This window comes from Dermacentor variabilis, chromosome 10, assembly GCF_050947875.1.
Source record: "Dermacentor variabilis isolate Ectoservices chromosome 10, ASM5094787v1, whole genome shotgun sequence".
NCBI lineage: Eukaryota > Metazoa > Arthropoda > Arachnida > Ixodida > Ixodidae > Dermacentor > Dermacentor variabilis.
In genome coordinates, this window is record NC_134577.1 from 64,144,361 (window position 1) to 64,162,784 (window position 18,424).

Sequence of the window (18,424 nt, forward strand, 5' to 3'; positions counted from 1 at the left end):
ATTCTGAGAAGTCGCTCCAAGTGGGGGGGGGGGGAGGGGGGGGGGCGCCTTGAGTACTCCCCGGCTATAATTCTATGAGGGCACCTCCCATTAGCGTTTGCAGATTTCGCATGTATTCCATTTCATGATAATTTCTGGGTCACCGTGAAATAAAGAATATACCGGAGTACACTAAAAAAAAAACAAGAAAAAGAAACGTCATGCAGATCCAACGCATACCCCATCGGAATCTACAAAAAATCTGCTCACCCTGCATATTATAGAAGTGCGCGGTGTGATTAACATTAATGAGGAGTTGTTGAATTTAAACGCATCCATCTTTTTTCAATTAGGCAAGATAAAACTGTCTGACAACCTTTACTTCAGAAAGAACACTCGATAAGTAAAAGAAAACACACCAGTGGCAGTTAAATCATGTCCTCGCAAACGCCGAGGTCGATCGACATCGTTCAAGTCCTCATGCAACCGCGCGCAGCGCTTCAAGTTCACCGCATCCGCGAAGTTCTGACAATTTCACGTCGCCACGCATGTGGTGTACTTCAAGAGACACGTCTGCACGCTTCGTATACGCTGGCCTTGAGAGGCATGGACTTCTGAACGTCCGTCACACATCGCAAGTCATCGCAAGTCGTTGCCGCAGCTGCGCGTCCGACTCGTGGGGAAACGACGCCACGTAACACTGCACGGTCGCACGCACCAACGCCACCTCCTCTCGGGGTCAGGGTTCCGGATTGCGAAGGCCGCAGGAACCCCCCGGGCGCGCCCCGTGACGTCACTGCCTCGAAGACGCCGGCTCGGCGGGCTCCCTGACGTCGCCGAGCATCAGGTAACGTCGGACCAGCCGCCAGCAGTCGTCGTTGAGGGTGTCCAGTCGAGGGCCGCCGTCGCCGTTCGGTTCGCACATGACGCAGTCCTGGACCACGCGGGCGAGCCGCATGAAGTCGTGCAGGCCTTCCGTGCTCCTCAGCCCGCGTCGCACCGTGGTCGAGGCCTCGTCCACGCTGACGCACAGCTGCTCGGCGAGTTCTTCGAGCAGGGCCCCGTGGCGCCAGACCCGCTCCAAGGCAATGGCGCAGTGCCTGAAGAAACCAATTAAACGGGCTTTGATTTGCTAAACACTCACGATTGGCACAGTATAATCATCCTCGTGATCATAATAATGAGCCTGTTGTTTTTAATGTCCGCTGCCCGAGGACGAAGGCCTCTCCCAGCGATATCTAGTTATCCCTGTCTTGCGGCAGCCGACCGCAAGTTCTGCCTGCAAATTTTCCAACTTCTGCATACCGTCTAATTCTCAGCCGCCCTCGATTGCGCTTCCCTTCGTTTGGCACCCGTTCTGTAAATCTAATAAAGCCCTGTAACCCTACGCACTACATGGTCAGCACTACAGCCCTACAACTACTCCATCCGCACCCCCCCTCCCCAATCTCACCAACACAAGTGTGACTGCCGGTGAGTCAGAGACCCCCTCAGATACAATCTGTAATAACGAAACTACAGCGATTAAAGAACCAGATAACGTAAAATACAGCTCAAAATGCGCAGATGATTGCTAGAACACAACGGTACAAGGTCCGAGTCGTAACTAAAGGTTTCATTCCGAAAACGACGTTTGTGTTTGTTAGGGTAGTTTATGTTACGATATACCGGTTGGCTCGGGATAAAAACAGTCGCGAATTGGCGCTTGTGCCTTCGTCTAGTGTAATATTACCTTGTGCAATAAACAGTTGAGAGTAGCGCTTATTCCCGTGCCCACCTACCCCCCCCCTTTATTTTTTTCGTGCTGTGGTTGTTCCTGGGGGGGGGGGGCGCACATTATTATTATTATAGCCCTCGATCGGCAAGTTCTTCTGGTGGGCCATCTATCGACTCGTGCTCAAAGCAGGTCTCCTCGAACCGGTGGCCTATACAGTGAACGGGGAAAACACTCCTCAGCGCATGCGACCTCCGCTCAGGAGTCCCACCATTTGAAGCGTCAACGATTGCTGGCGGAGTCGCGTACCGCCCGATGGTCTTCCTGAACACACAGTTTCACGTTCACAAAGAAGACCAAATACTGAACAAGCGACATTTGTACCTTTAGCCCACAGACGCGTGTCGTTGCTATACTGTCCCTGAAGACGAGCGCGCAAGACGACAGCCTATGCAACCCGCCTAACGCGGCCTCTCTGCCGCAGAAGCTTTCCTTCCACGTGACCAGTCAGTTCAGACTCCCGTGTATTAATGCTGTGAAAACTTGGCCCAAGCGCGTGCCTATATACGCTCTTACTATCCACGTGTATCAAGTGCTCAAAAACAAGAGGCTCCATTTCAGTACCGATATAATGTGGGACACCTTTCTGTTCACTGCTCTACAATGTGAATGTCTTCAAACGACAAATAAATTCGTCATACTACTATTACTAACAACGTTACGCACACGATTGAACAACGCTCTGTAGGAGTGTACGCAGTACACTTCTACAGTGTACGCAGTACTATGCGCAGTACTATGCAGTGTACGCAGTATACTATGCACGCACTCACCTGTCCAGCGCACGGCCTCTGGCGAACTGCGCGGCGCGGGTCACCAGGCCGCAGTTCCGGCGCGCAGTGTCCCGCACCCTGAAGCCGTCCCGCGCCGATTCGGCGTCCATCGTTCCGCTCAGGGTGACGCGGACCAGGTCGTAGTTGTCGGCGATGCCCTCGGAGAAGCGGCGGAGGAAGGCGCCGACCACGCTCGACTGTTCCGCGCCGAAGTAGACCCTGCGCATGTTCCGCCTGGACGCGATCACCTGGGCGAGCCGCTGGACCTGGTGCTGCTCGAGCACGTCGCCGACGCCGTCCTCCTCGTCGCTGTCGTCGGAGTCGATGTCCACGTGCACGCCCAGCCCCTTGATGCTGGTGTTGCGCGCGAGCGACTCCACGATCTCGGTCCACGACGCGTTCGTGTCGTGCTCCGTGTCGCCGTCGTCCGAGTAGAGGGTCAACCGCAGCTTCCGGAGCGACGTGGCGGCGCCGATGTAAGCTGCGATGGCCGACACGAGGGCCACGTCCCCCATCCGGATGCTGAAGCGTATGGACGTGATGTGCGGGAACGCCAGCAACACGCGCGAGAGGCGTCCCACGATGTTGCCGAAGCAGAACATGTCCACGTCCGAGAACGCCCTCGAGTAGATCAAGTCCAGGTTGTGGTGCACGAAGTAGGTTCCCAGCGAGACCTTCTCTTCGGTGCCGCTCTCCTTGAGGGCCTTGCACAGGGCTCGCAGGTTGCGGTGAGCGGTGGCGTGCACGGAAATGATCAGCTTCTTCATGCTCTGCTTTCGCACGGCCGTCCAGAAGAAATTGACCCACTGCGCCGAGTTCCAGATGGACAGCGGGAGGCCGAGTTCCTCCAGCGTCTCGTTGGTGGACAGAGGCGTGTACCAGAAGTTGTAGTCTGTGCTCGGCTGAAGGGATAAAGCTGGCGGTAAGTACACTATGTGGCAGCTGCGTATTACTCGATTTTCCGCGAAAATCCTCGCCGCCAGTTCGGCGTTTTCTTGGTCGAACAGAACGTTGTTCAGGCGGACGTTCTTGATGCTCCTGTTTACCAAGAGCCCTTCGGCCATCCAGTTGAAGCAGTTTCGCCTGCTGACCTCGTCCGCCGCTACGCTTAGCGTCGTCAGCGAGGTGGTCTCTCTCAGGTACTGCGCGAATTCGCCTCGTCCGGCCTCGCATATGACGGAACCGTGCATCGACAGCTCTTTTAGCGTGGAATTTCCTTTAAGAGCGGCCACGAACGGTTTCGCCGTGCTGCCCGTCATGCACAACTCGGCAATCCTGAGCGTCGTCAGCGACGTGCGGACGCGAACAGCCGTCGACAAAGCAGACGACACGTCGTCGCGCACCCCCTGGGCTAAGCATTCTAATTCTTCCAGGTGCTTCAAGGAGCGGAAGACGTCGTCGAGATCCTGCTTGACGGCAGACCCTCGGAAGTCGATGTTCAGTAGCCTGGTCGAAGGGTTGCACTTGAGGGCGTCGCAAATCAGCGGTCCGTAAGAGGCGAAGACGCGGGGGTGAATGTGCACGTGCAGCACGCACGAGTGCGTCTTGAGCAGCCGGTGAACGAGCGCAGCCGCTTGGCTGGCGATCTTTTCCGAGTCGGGCGGCATGCAGGCGTTCTTCTCGGCCAAGCTCACGAGCGAGAGCCCGCAGGGTGCGCAGAGCTCTCGCAGTTCCATTTCGGCGTGGAAGAGCAGCTCGTTCAGCGTCGAGAGGTGGTCCACAACCTGGCACGTGCTGTCCGGCGTGGCCGTACAGCGCGGCAGGTGCTCGAAGGCCGCGCTCGCGAAAGTAGTTTGCGTCGAGTCTCCTCGTTCGGCCAGGACGGGGTCGAAGGCACGCGCTCCTGACATTTCTGGCTCAGGTGGCGTGTCCTGGCGTTGTCGACTGGGTGTTTCTTTTTTTTTCTAAAGACCTGCGTATCAGACGACGAAGCCATAGAATATTGCTTTCTTTCATCGGAATTGGGGCCCACACGGAGCTTATAGACATGCGCTATGCAAAAAATAATAAGTTGCCGTAGTCGACTGCACATTATGCGATACCAAAACCGTAATACAAGGTTTGGCAAGAGATTTTTCATTATGCAATGCTCTTACCGTAATGCAAGGTTTGGTAAGATAGAATAGGAAAAAACTTCGCAGACGTACGCCAATATGAGTAACTGATAGATCCAAGACAACCAGCCAAGACCATCTGTACAAACTCCTAGCTTACCCCCAGCGTGAATCTAGTAAAACGCAACGTAAAAAAGGAAAAGAGGAAGAAGAAACAGGGTTGCTGTTTCTGATTAAAAAAGAACTGTGGATATATATGGCATTGTCTTTTTGAGTGCGATATACTCCAGGTAACTTATTCCCTAACAATTTATTTTTGCATATCGAAGCTAAATCGCGGCTTCGAATCATGTTGCGCTGCATCTACATTTGATATCGACGCATGACGGAAATTGTTTTGGAACTCCCCCTTGAAAGGCTTCGCTGTAAAACGCGAAGGCGAAAGGTATGGTTGCTCGACGCCGTTCTGGGCTTCGCGCGTCAGCTCGCCGTGACGTCACTGGTTTTGGCAGCGTCTTTACGGATCTGGTTAGGCACTCCTCTTATTCGGTAAAAAGGCGAAACCGGGCTACATTACAATGTAAAGGAACCGAAGACACGATAATTAGTGCATCGAGTGTCACGTATCGAGATCTCTGCCAAAGCGGCCCAATTAGGAGAAAATACGCTGAAATTCCCGACTTCGCACTGACCTACCAGTGGGGAGGTTTCGGCACGAAAGTCACTAGAATGAAAATTCGGACGTAATTTTCTACAGTAATAGGTTAATGACCAGCCATTTACCACCAAATTAACGAAAACTAGGCCTTAAGGCTAATTTATTACCGCTATCGTGAGCGCTCACAAGACGCACATTTTCGGCTCAATAGCATGTTTCATAATACTTTCGACAACTGCAATGGCCCTGCAGCTCAATATCTAGTGACGATATTGAATGAAGACGATGGAACGACAGCGTGACGACGACTTCGTGACCACAAAGGCATGGCGATTACCGCACGACGACGGTAGCGTGGCGAAAGCGTGACTACGAAGGCGTGCACGACAACGGAATGACGACAGTGCGACGACGCTGGAATGTCGACGACCGTATGACGACGGCGGCGTGACAACAATGGGAAGATGGTGCTGGAATAACGATGACAAAACCATCGCTGCGGCGTGACCACGGCGGCACGACGACAAAGGCGTGACTTCGATGCAGTGACGACAATCGCACGGGGACGATCCAGTGACTACGTCGTCGGGATGAAGGCAGCGGCATGGCGACAATTGGATGACGACTCTGGAACTTTGACGACTATATTACGACGACTGTGTGACGACGATGGGAAGACGATGCTGGAACGACAACGACAGAATGACGATGATGAAGCAACTACGCCGGCGTGACGACCACTGCATGATGAATATGCAGTAACCACAATGGCATTGCGGCAATCGAATGAAGACGAAACAACGCAATGAGGATGAGAGAGTGAAGACGACGGAACGATGGTGACGGTACCCGCCGCGGCGGTTGCTTAGTGGCTATGGTGTTCGGCTTCTAAGCACGAGGTCGAGGGACCGAATCCCGGCCACGGCGGCCGCATTTAGATGGCGAAATGCGAAAACACCCGAGTGCACGTTGAAGAACCCCAGATGGTCGAAATTATTCTGGAGTCCCTCATTGCGGAGCTCTTCATAGCGACATCGTGGTTTTGACACGTAAAGCCCCATAATTTTTTTATGGTGTAACAACCAAAGAATGATCGCATTGGGATCAAGGCGATGAATGACGACGGCGGCGTAGATGATGGTGTTTTTTTTTTCTTGAGTTGCCGTTCGAGCCACCTCGGTTTGCACTAGATCCGGTGTCGGATTGTACTATGCCTAGTACCAGCCGATCGTGCAAGACAGCAGACAGCTGCGAAGTGGACAGAAGGGGCGAAGGAGGTGTCGCTTTAATAAAACGTCTGCGTCACTTCTTCCTTCCTCTATTACCGAATGCTGTTTACAGATAGCCTACACAATTTACTCGCATCACATCACTATAAAGACAAATTATTTGCCCAGACGGACGTAATTTCCAAGAAAACAACAAATCAATTTATTGGCTAACAAACTAACTTAACGTCGTAAAGTTACAAGCATTACGGCACACGTTTATAACGGAATATTCAAGGAAATCACCAATAATAAAACAAAAGTTGTTCACATCCAACGCACGTGTTGGAATCTTACGTGAAGCAAAACATTCGGGAAGTGGTCGACGAAATGCTATAAAATCTTGCACATTTCGTTCCTGCATCTTTGGCGTAAAGGACACTCGCCTGCATGCGTGCCCGCGTGTGCCCGTGCTACGACAATGCGACAAATCTCGTATACTGGCTCGTGCATTTGTTCATTTATTCTTGGTTACTTTTAAACCTACGCCGCTTCTTGGCCGATATCCCCCGTTCTCGGTGCGTACCATAGTATTGAAATCGTCGTCACGATCAACGCGTTTGTAACCTAATGGCTAGAGCATCAGGCTGTTCCAACCTGATGTTGCAACCCCACCCTTGAATGCGTTTTTCTTTTAAGAGTCGTATTGAATCGACTGCGCCAGAATCCGACCGGCGACTGACCGACAGACCCAGACTATAAGCGGTAGGCGCTGAAAGCTTCGCTTTAAAGATCTCGTTCTGGGTTCCCGAGTTTCGAAGATGGCAGTGCGGACCGAAATGTCTGCAGCGTCGAGTTATTCGTCAAGGTTAGCTCGTTACGCATTCGTAACCACCGCGAAGCGCGCCTCTATTACGTCCAAGATCTCTGTGACGTAAAATGAAGCTTCCCGTCGCGCTTCCCCGTGCCACACGACCTTATTATTCCAGTTGACACTTCTGCGCAACTCCCGATAGAACAAATAGTCAATTTAGCACTATAGGGGGCAATGACCGAACGTTTTAGCGTCAGGTGTAACGGTGCGCCATTTTGCGCCCTACTACGTCAGAGATGGATTCCACTGTGAGCCACGCCAGTTATGTCGGCCGACACATGACCATATTTTAATATGTAGAAACGCGGAACTAGTCTTTTATGACGATGTCCTTCAAGTCTCCAGTGTGTAAATATACGTACCGTAAGGTTTGTAACTATGAAGTAAATTAATGTAATTTCTTTAATTAGCGAATAAATTGCTTTGGCTTTTGATGTTCTTTCTGGCTGGTAATTCATACGTACTGATGTGGTTCGAGTAAATAATGCAGGCTACTTTTTTTACTATTAGAATTAAAATGAACCCACTGCATTTATTTTTATACATAATCTTATTCTAATCTCAGAACGCCGCTGAAAGTTCGCGTAATGGCAGTATTTTTTTTATTCTTCTGGTAACAGAAGAAAAAGAAAAGACAAAATAGCAATTAAGATTTCCCCAACACCAAGCATTGATATCGCGTCAACCTTTACGAGATGGGAGACATAACCACTGTTGCGTTTCGCCTGCGACACGTGGTTTTGCCGGCGCGACTGCGGCGGGGCGGCAGACATTTTGGCCCGATCGTCGTCGCCGCAACGCTCCCCGCCAGGTGTTTCCAGGCGCGACTGCGGCGATGCGACCGCATAGGGATCATCCTCGCATTCCAGTCATTGTGCCAGAACCAGGCGATGCGAAAGCAGGGATCATCCTCTCATTACAGTCATTGTGCCCGACGGGCAGCGCTACAATAGGGTGCTACGAGATCGTGCTCGACATGGTGCTACGGCAGCGCTACAACAGGGTGCTACGAGATCGTGCTCGACATGGTGCTACGGCAGCGCTACGACAGGGTGCTACGAGATCGTGCTCGACATGGTGCTACGGCATCGCTACGACAGTGTGCGTCACCATTAGCCCATTGTACATTCACGTGCTCGTCTTTTGAGGGGTTCCTTCTTGCCCTCAACTGCGAGAGTATAAAAACAGCTGCCCCGGACGCCAAAAGGGAGGGCTCCGATTTCTTCTGTTGAGTGAAGTGCTCTCCCGTCTCTCTACTTCGGTCAACCTGACCGCCAACTCTTTGCGATGTTAAAATAAACAAGTTGTTTTGTTGTTACCAGTCGACTCATGCTTTGCCGGGACCTTCGGATGCTTCCAGTTGTACCCCAGGCCGCCAGGCCAACGCTACCCTTGGGGCTTGCGACCCAGGTACAACCACGGGCGTCAGCGCCGAGTTCCCAACAGATCGTACCAGCGGTCCGATCCAAACATCTGGTTGGCAGCGGTGAGATCGCCTCCGACTTCAAACAACTGTCTGCCATCGGTGAGATCGCGACAACGGAGGCCAGCAGCGAAGAGATGCAGTTGACTGTATGCTGAGCAGCTCATCGACGATCCGGGGGCAGTGCAACGAGCCCTGTGTGATGACTGGTTGCCTGCAGCGGAACGACTGCGCGGAACTCTTGGCTGCGAGGTTTGGTGAGTGCGGGACTTTCTTCTTCTGAGCTTTGCCAGGCTTTTTGTTAGTGTCAGAAACAGAGCTGGTAATTGTGGTTGTCGTTGCTGCCGGGTTAGTTTGCGGCAAGACAATAGTAAGCAGTAGAGAAAGCAGCATTCAGAGCAGCCATGGATTTGAAGTCGTTGCGCAAACCGAAATTGTTGGAGCTTGCAAGAGAGTTGGGTCTGGATGTCTCAGACAAACTAAGAAAACCAGAACTGCTAAAGGCTATTCTTGAGTTAGAGGCTGAGGATGACGAGCTGTCGGAATGCCTTGAGACTATTGAGGAGAGGTCAAAAAGACAGGAGCGCGAACTTAAAGAGCAAAAAGAGAAACAGGAGCGCGAACTTAAAGAGCAAAAAGAGAAACAGGAGCGCGAACTTAAAGAGCAAAAAGAGAAACAGGAGCGCGAACTTAAAGAGCAGAAAGAAAAAGAAGAGCGTGACCGTCAACACGCTTTGGAAATGAAGCGTCTCGAGGTAGAGATGGAACGCGCTCGTAATGGAAGTCAGGCACACGGTGCAGGAGAACGAGTATTGTTCAAAATGACTGACCTGATGCGGCCGTTTAAGCTTGGAGAGGACATTGGTTTGTTCCTGGTTAACTTTGAGCGAACGTGCGAGAAGCAGGGGTTCTCTCGGGAAACGTGGCCACAGCGCTTGCTCACTTTGTTACCCGGCGAGGCGGCCGACGTAGTCGCTCGCTTGGATAGAGAGGAAGCAGAGGATTTCGACAAAGTAAAATCGAGTCTGCTAAAAAAGTACCGGCTGTCTGCGGAGGCGTTCCGTCGGAAGTTTCGGGAAAATGAGAAAGGCAGAAGTGAGTCATATACAGAGTTTGCGTATAGGCTTATGTCGAACATGCAGGAGTGGCTCAAAGAAGAGAAAGCGTTCGGTGACCACGATAAAGTTCTGCAGTGTTTCGGGCTAGAACAGTTTTATAGTCGGTTACCGGAGAACGTGCGATACTGGGTCTTGGATAGGCCAGACGTTTGTACGGTGGCTAAAGCCGCTGAGCTAGCCGAGGAGTTTGTGACGCGTCGAGCTCGCGGAGCTAAGGACGGTCAAAAGGGTGAATTTGGCTCGAAGTTTGAGAGGCCGAAGTTCACGCCCATGAGATTAAAGGGGGACACGCGTAGTGCGGATGCGAGTGAAAGCAGTCCGACCAGACGTAAAGAGACGGCGGCAGCCAAACGCAGAAAGCGGTTCGAGATGAGGCGAGCGGGCGTTTGTTATACGTGCCAGAAGCCGGGTCACTTTTCGGCGCAGTGTCCGGAAACAACACCAAAAGTTGTGTTTTTTTCAATAGGCAGCACTGACGAGAACATGAAGCTTCTCGAGCCTTACATGCGAGACCTCCTCGTGAACGGGAAAGAGTGCCGAGTGCTTCGCGATTCCGCAGCTACGATGGATGTAGTTCACCCGTCTTACGTAGAACCCCATATGTTCACGGGCGAGTGCGCGTGGATCAAGCAAGCCGTGGAAGCTCATAGCGTGTGTCTGCCGGTAGCAAAAGTGCTTATTGAAGGACCTTTCGGAGCGCTTGAGACAGAGGCGGCAGTGTCATCTATGCTGCCACCCCAGTACCCGTACCTATTTTCAAACAGGTCCGATCACCTCCTGCGCGAGAAGGGGCTTTTGTTTGGTGAAGCTAGTGTTCAGGCCTTAACCAGATCGAAGGTTCGGGAGCTCGCTGCAAAGGCGGTAGTTGCGGGGCCTACGTTATCAAACAACGAAAAAGGGTCAGAGGCGCAGCAAGCTGATATTCCGAGCACGCCCGAACTGAATAAACTTGAGTCTGTAACGTTAAAGGCGCCAGATACTGGAGAGGAAACGCCCGACACGGGAAAGTTAGAAGAGCTATCTACTGATTTGCTCATCGCGCCTACGTCAGACGGACTTGATAGGTTGCTAAAAGTCAGCCGGTCGGCTTTGATAGCCGAGCAAAAAAAGGATGGCAGCCTGGAAAACGTGCGCTGCAATGTCAAAGAAGGTATCGCCAGGAAAACTGCGCGTTTTGTGGAAAGAGGTGGAGTCCTGTACCGGAAGTATCTAGACCGCCGAGGAGTGGAGTTCGATCAGCTGGTCGTGCCTCAATGCTATCGTCAGGATCTGTTGCGCTTGTCACACGGGGGTTCGTGGTCCGGACACCTAGGAGTTAAGAAAACTAAGGACCGTCTCTTGCAAGAGTACTATTGGCCAGGGTGTTTTCGGGACGCAGACCATTTCGTGAGGACATGTGACACTTGTCAGCGGGTGGGCAAACCAGGGGACAAATCAAGGGCGCCGTTGAAATTGGTACCTATCATAACGGAGCCTTTTAGACGGCTCGTTATTGATACTGTGGGACCTCTGCCGGTAACAGCCACGGGGTACAGACACATTTTGACTGTGATCTGCCCAGCGACAAAGTTCCCTGAAGCAGTGCCGCTTAAAGAACTCAGCTCAGTTGAGATAGTTAATGCACTACTGTCCATATTTGCGCGAGTTGGTTTCCCTGCGGAAATCCAATCAGATCAGGGCACAGTGTTTACTAGCGCTTTGAAGACAACTTTTCTCGAAAGGTGTGGGGTAAAGCTGTTACACAGCTCAGTGTACCACCCACAGTCGAATTCCGTTGAGAAGCTCCACTCCGTCATGAAGCGCGTGTTGAGAGCGTTGTGTTTTGAACATCGAACTGACTGGGAGCTGTGTCTGCCTGGGGTGATGTTTGCTTTAAGGACCGCGCCGCATGCGGCTACGGGGTTTTCGCCAGCTGAACTGGTGTACGGTCGCTCGCTTCGATCTCCGCTTCGCATGCTTCGAGAATCGTGGGAAGGTAGGGGCGACGACCCAGTCGTGGTGGAGTACGTACTTAAGCTCCTCGAACGCTTAAGAAGGGCACAGGAGTTGTCAGGTGAAGCAATGGCAAAGGCCCAGCAGAGGGCCAAGGTTTATTATGATCGGACAGCCAGGGCCCGTCGTTTTGAGGTTGGCGATGAGGTCATGATATTGCGCACATCGCTAAACAACAAACTAGACGTGCAGTGGGAGGGCCCAGCACGAATTGTTCAGAAACTGTCGGACGTTAACTACGTGGTAAGTCTGCCAGAAAAGCGGAAAGCACAGCAAGTTTACCACTGTAATCTGCTCAAACCTTATAGACAAAGGGAAGCAGTGGTGTGCATGATGGTAAACGTTCCTGAAGAGCTTCCGGTCGAGCTTCCGGGACTAGGCTCAGTGACGAACAGGGAAGACACCGGTCAAGTCATTAGTGACCTTATCAGTAAAGCACCGCTGTCGCCCGAGCAGAAAACCGAACTACACCAGCTATTACAAGAGTTTCAAGGTCTGTTCTCTGAGAGGCCTGGTAGGACTTCTGTACTTACTCATGATATAGAACTTACCTCCACAGAGCCAGTACGATCCAAGGCGTATCGGGTGTCACCCCGCCAGAGCGATATTATGGAGGCTGAGGTAAAGAAAATGCTACAGCTCGGTGTTATTGAGGCAGGTGAGAGTGATTATACCTCCCCTTTGATTTTAGTTGAGGTACCGGGCAAGGAACCTCGTCCTTGCGTCGACTACCGCAGGCTTAATTCCATCACTAAGGATCACATTTATCCGATCCCTAACATCGAGGAGCGCCTGGAGAAAGTTAGTAGCGCTCAGTTTATTTCCACCCTAGATCTTGTCAGGGGTTATTGGCAGGTTCCACTTACAGAAGAGGCTAGTAGGTATGCGGCGTTCATTTCACCAATGGGAACATTCCGTCCTAAAGTGTTGAGTTTTGGTTTGAAGAACGCGCCATACTGTTTTTCAAGTCTCATGGATAAAGTGTTGCGGGGACAGCAAGAATTCGCTTTACCGTATCTAGACGACGTAGCGATATTCTCCGCATCCTGGTCTGAGCATATGACACACTTGCGGGCAGTGCTAACCCGCCTGCGCGAAGCGGGCTTGACAGTAAAGGCTCCTAAGTGCCAGTTAGCACAGGCCGAGGTTGTCTACCTCGGTCACGTGATTGGTCAGGGTCGTCGCCGCCCCTCTGAAATAAAAGTGGCCGCTGTGCGAGACTTTCCGCAACCGCGCACCAAGACCGATATTCGGTCGTTCTTGGGTGTCGCCGGCTACTATCAGAGGTACATCCCTAGGTACTCTGATATCGCGGCTCCCCTGACGGATGCTCTAAGAAAGACAGAGCCTCAAACAGTCGTCTGGGACGAGACAAAGGAAAGAGCTTTTAGCGCCCTAAAGAGTGCCCTAACAAGCCAGCCTGTGCTACGATCGCCAGACTATTCCAAAGGGTTCATTGTTCAGTGCGATGCTAGTGAGCGAGGCATGGGCGTTGTACTGTGCCAACGGGAAAAGGGAGAAGTAGAACACCCCGTCCTGTATGCTAGTCGTAAGCTGACCAGTCGTGAGCAGGCGTATAGCGCCACCGAGAAAGAGTGTGCGTGTCTCGTGTGGGCCGTTCAGAAATTGTCATGCTATCTAGCCGGCTCGAGGTTTATCATTGAGACGGATCACTGCCCTCTCCAATGGCTGCAGACCATCTCTCCCAAAAATGGCCGCCTCCTGCGCTGGAGCCTCGCTTTACAACAATATTCCTTTGAGGTGCGTTACAAAAAGGGGAGTCTCAACGGTAACGCCGATGGCTTAAGTCGAAGCCCCTAACGTAGGAATCAGCCTCAAAATTGTTTGTTACTGATGTTTTTCTTCCTGAGGCAGGATTTTTTTTAACATATTGCTTTTGTTTAGTGTTTCAAAGTGATGATATGCTTTCTAGTGCAATTTTCCAATTTGTGGACGCGTTCTGAGTGATGCTAGACTACTGTAAGGAACTAGGCAGTGGTATAAAAAGGGGAAAGAGCCTGGCAGGGCTTAGTGAGGGTTGTGCCGTGCTTGCTGACTGAGCGGTTGAGTTTCAGCGTAGTTCTAACGCTTGCCGGGAACGAGAACAAAAATGTGAACTCTCCCGAAGTCACTTGGCAGTGTCCCGTGCGAACCTGAACGAGAGAACGAGGCCTTCTCTGTGCGCTGCGCTCAAGAAACGTCGAGGGACGCCCGACTTCGGTTATGAGCATCATCGAGCGACATCCCTCCGGACAGCGGATGCAGTCCCCTGTCCATCGGGATCTCCTTCCCCCGGCGGGGCGGTCTGTTGCGTTTCGCCTGCGACACGTGGTTTTGCCGGCGCGACTGCGGCGGGGCGGCAGACATTTTGGCCCGATCGTCGTCGCCGCAACGCTCCCCGCCAGGTGTTTCCAGGCGCGACTGCGGCGATGCGACCGCATAGGGATCATCCTCGCATTCCAGTCATTGTGCCAGAACCAGGCGATGCGAAAGCAGGGATCATCCTCTCATTACAGTCATTGTGCCCGACGGGCAGCGCTACAATAGGGTGCTACGAGATCGTGCTCGACATGGTGCTACGGCAGCGCTACAACAGGGTGCTACGAGATCGTGCTCGACATGGTGCTACGGCAGCGCTACGACAGGGTGCTACGAGATCGTGCTCGACATGGTGCTACGGCATCGCTACGACAGTGTGCGTCACCATTAGCCCATTGTACATTCACGTGCTCGTCTTTTGAGGGGTTCCTTCTTGCCCTCAACTGCGAGAGTATAAAAACAGCTGCCCCGGACGCCAAAAGGGAGGGCTCCGATTTCTTCTGTTGAGTGAAGTGCTCTCCCGTCTCTCTACTTCGGTCAACCTGACCGCCAACTCTTTGCGATGTTAAAATAAACAAGTTGTTTTGTTGTTACCAGTCGACTCATGCTTTGCCGGGACCTTCGGATGCTTCCAGTTGTACCCCAGGCCGCCAGGCCAACGCTACCCTTGGGGCTTGCGACCCAGGTACAACCACGGGCGTCAGCGCCGAGTTCCCAACAGGTCGTACCATCGGTGCGATCAAAACACCACGTAACCACAAAGCGTGCGTGCTGATACATTTTCAAAATCGTACATATACAATCGTCATATAGCCTCTCTATACCTCAACGTGCTACATGCATGCACTGCGCGCGTCAGAAAGCACAAATACAGGCGTTCCCGCTGAAATCCGACTCCCACGATATACTGTGTCTACTAGCTAACGTTAGCCAAGCCGTTCAGCGACAACAACAAAAGAATGGTTTAAAGAACGCCCTGCAAGATACAGTTCTAAGACCTACTGTGATCGGTCGTAAGAAGTCTCCGGACCGAAAACGTATCTTAAACGTCTTAAAAAATCGTATCTTGCACCGTGTTTCGATATTTTTTTAGCAGTTTGGCTAAAGTTAGCTGAGTCACTCTACATACTCCGCTGCTGCATGACAGCCAGGACAGTCGGCTACGTTTCACTCGTAGCGAGCAGCGCTGTGGAGGCTATAGCAAGACCTCTGGCGGTAGCTGCGTTCGCAATAATCTTGTTTGGTGTCTTTTGCCAGCAATAGCGTGAAACTGGAACACGAATTCACAAAGATTTCTTTCGTTCGTAAGTGCTCTTCGCCATTGGCCGGTCGCCTTCGCTAACAATATGTGAAGCGTAAGGATTGGCTGGAAACGTTCTCTTGCAATCAGTTATAGAATAAAAGCCTTTTTTCTTTCTCGTTCTTTTTTTGTAAATACAGGACCTGCTCTTTATTTAGAATATAAGTAATAAACGAAAACAGGTTCCAATCCTTCAAAGAAAAAAAGAACAGCAAACTGTGCAATGCGTCTGTTAATACGATGTTTCACGTCGTTTTGCTCTTAGTTGGCACATTTTCCGGATTTTACCGAGGAGGTCCTAAAAAAAGTTTTCAGAAAAGAATTGCTGCAGTGGCAGCACCAAGGAGGTCTTGAAAAAAAATCTTCTGGACTGAAGAGGATGTCCCAAAGGTGAAGCTGGCCACCTCCATCTTACCAGGGGAATCGATTAACGCTGGCATTTGGCGGAGAACAGGAAGCGTTTTCTTCTCGTTTCCAATGACTTTCACAAGGCCAGCTTTGCCGCACAGAGGCTTCCCGATGTGCCTGTCTGTGTCGCTTGAAGCTTGAAAGTCTTGGCAACTTGTATTGGAGATCAGATTGTCGCTATACTCAGCTTATGGCAATATTTTAGCCCCAAACGACATTCTATTAGTTTCCAGTTAGTCAAAAATGTGTATTAACAGATCAAGAGCAGTTGAACTGCTACTGTTCTCCATGTAGTTCAGCATGCTTTCAAGGATTAAGTAGGGGCAAGCGCTTGCTTCACTTCTGCTGGTTAACAATCTGCGAGGGCTGCCACTCCAGAATGTCTTTTTATGACCTGCTTGGGCGTCATCCGCAGTTTCTTACCAGCACGGGTGAAGCCAGAATTTGCCTATATACTTTTACTCCGAAACAGGGCCGCGGCAGCTGGGGTGAAGGGTGAAGCCTTACAGCTCACTTCCTTATGACCAATTATTGTAAATGCTAGGCTAATTGAAAACTAAAACCTCGCGGTTTCTGGCTAACATGTAACCTTTGGCAGCGTACTGATGCGACGAAGTGCGATAAAATTTGGTAAGAGGTTTGTGCTTCCTCCTCACACCAGTGACAGAAAGCAAGCCGTCGAACCATATCAGTACGGCAAAATTGATCGTCCGAAACTAACAGCACCGTGTGGGAAGAAAGCGCTACGCATATTCTCCGCGATTCGCTAACATCTTTTTTTTTTTTTCGTGCTTATGGTAAGATGGCGGTCTTCCGGCTTCACTTTTGAGACGTCACCTCCCCTCCAGCAATTTTTTTCAGACCTTGCGTTTTTGATTGCCTGCACGTGCCTGCACCTCTCGCGCGAGCCTCACGCGCAGGCTCGCGCAAGCATGCGTGACGGCGATACTTGACCACGAAACGCGCGGAGTGATACATTTGGATGACCGAATTTCTTTCGCATCGGGGCGTTTCGGAAAACCCAACAGAAGCGGACGGGCCAAGTCGGCTTGTCGCGCTGTAATCGGCCTGTCGAGTGAACGCAAACGCTAAGCCGGCCGGAGCTCAACGAGCTTCCGAGTCGGGTTGACTCAAACCGACCCGCCTGCAGCGCGCACGAAAAACGCGGACGGGTCGGGCGCGCCGGCCAGCGCCAAGACTTGCGCGAAACCGCCGAGACGTCAGCGTTCTTGTGCGAAGGCAGCGGGGAATAGTCATAGGGACAAGGTAAAGACAAGCGCTGTACAGTGCAGTCTCACTGGAACGATAAGAACGGTCAAATGGGTCTGCTGCAAACGGCAGTTCGAACGCATCGATGTGTCGATTCGACGCTGCGTGCCGCCGCCGTCCAGGCTCGTTGTAAGCGAGTTGATTTAATCGCGGTCACGTCGGGGTCGGTCGGCCCGACTTCTGACCCTACTCGATCGAGCCGGGTTCGCGTAAACGTAGCCTGTGCAACGGGGCGTGGACAATTTAGAACGTCGTTCCAGGCTAAAGGTCAATGCGAACGTGACGGCAACGGAAGGTACGCGTACCGCCCATGTGGAGTAACAACTAGTGTAACAGTGAAAGTAAAGGAGTCCTATGATCCATTTCGAATGCAGAATTTCAACTCACCGAGCACGGCGCGTCCGTTGCAGTCCCCGGCCGATGCCTTCTTCTTCTCCTGCTGCACGCGCCACGAGGATCCGTGCTCGAGACTGGCCAACGCACGAGGAACAAGGCGCTTTCAGTCGTCGTCGTCGTCTTTTTCCTCTCGCCCAAGCGAACGTTCCGCCGGTGATAATATACGTCGTCAACAATACGCACATTACTGATTTGTTCATTACTTTAATTGCCTCATGCATACTTTACATATTTTTCACAGCTGGGGAAAAAATGATTGATGCTAAAGAGCAAAAGAAAAAGAAATGTCAGTTTCGCAAGGAGGCCAGAGCGTTGAACGCAATATCAAGGTTCAGCGTTGGGCTCGAACACATCGGACGGTGCTGTAACTATGCATAGAGTTCTCTATGCGCAGTTGCGACATGTTGGGGCTGCGACGCAGCGCGCAAGAAACTACTGTTTGTCAACGGGAACAGCGCCCTCGCAGCTATACTTATGACGCAGCGTTTCACGACGCTGACGTCATCAGGAGTGCCGCCGGCGGCTCTGTTGGGATCGCATCACGATATTGCACGGGACGAGACCAACCGTTACGTGTCACTCAGTACCAGTCCCAGTGAAATCTTCGACAACATCATACTGACGTTGAGTGTCCGTCCCGCTCAGACCAGTCTTCGAATATCCACCTTAGTGGGTACGAGCTATAAAAGACGATCATCACCATCATCATGGTCAGTACAAACATCAAGCCGACTCAGCAGGAGCCGCATTCTATAATGATTCGCTTTCGGGACAGTTCGCTTTGCGAGCACGCGATTGGTTTCTGTCTGGGTGACGCCATCGCCACGGAGGGAAAGGGGGCGGGGGGGGGGCGCCGGCGTATTATGTTGACGTCACGCA

At 51.8% G+C, this 18,424-nt stretch overlaps 1 protein-coding gene across 1 annotated transcript; it reads right to left on the bottom strand.

Moving 5' to 3' along the window:
• Window positions 1-340: 340 nt before the first annotated feature.
• Window positions 341-17,912, bottom strand: LOC142560639 (uncharacterized). Its single transcript, XM_075672865.1, has 3 exons — window positions 17,537-17,912; window positions 2,527-4,438; window positions 341-1,079 (listed from the first exon to the last, which is right to left on the bottom strand). The coding sequence occupies exons 2-3, from the start codon at window positions 4,374-4,376 to the stop codon at window positions 773-775; spliced, it is 2,157 nt and encodes a 718-aa protein (XP_075528980.1). The 5' UTR covers window positions 4,377-4,438; window positions 17,537-17,912; the 3' UTR covers window positions 341-772.
• Window positions 17,913-18,424: the final 512 nt, after the last annotated feature.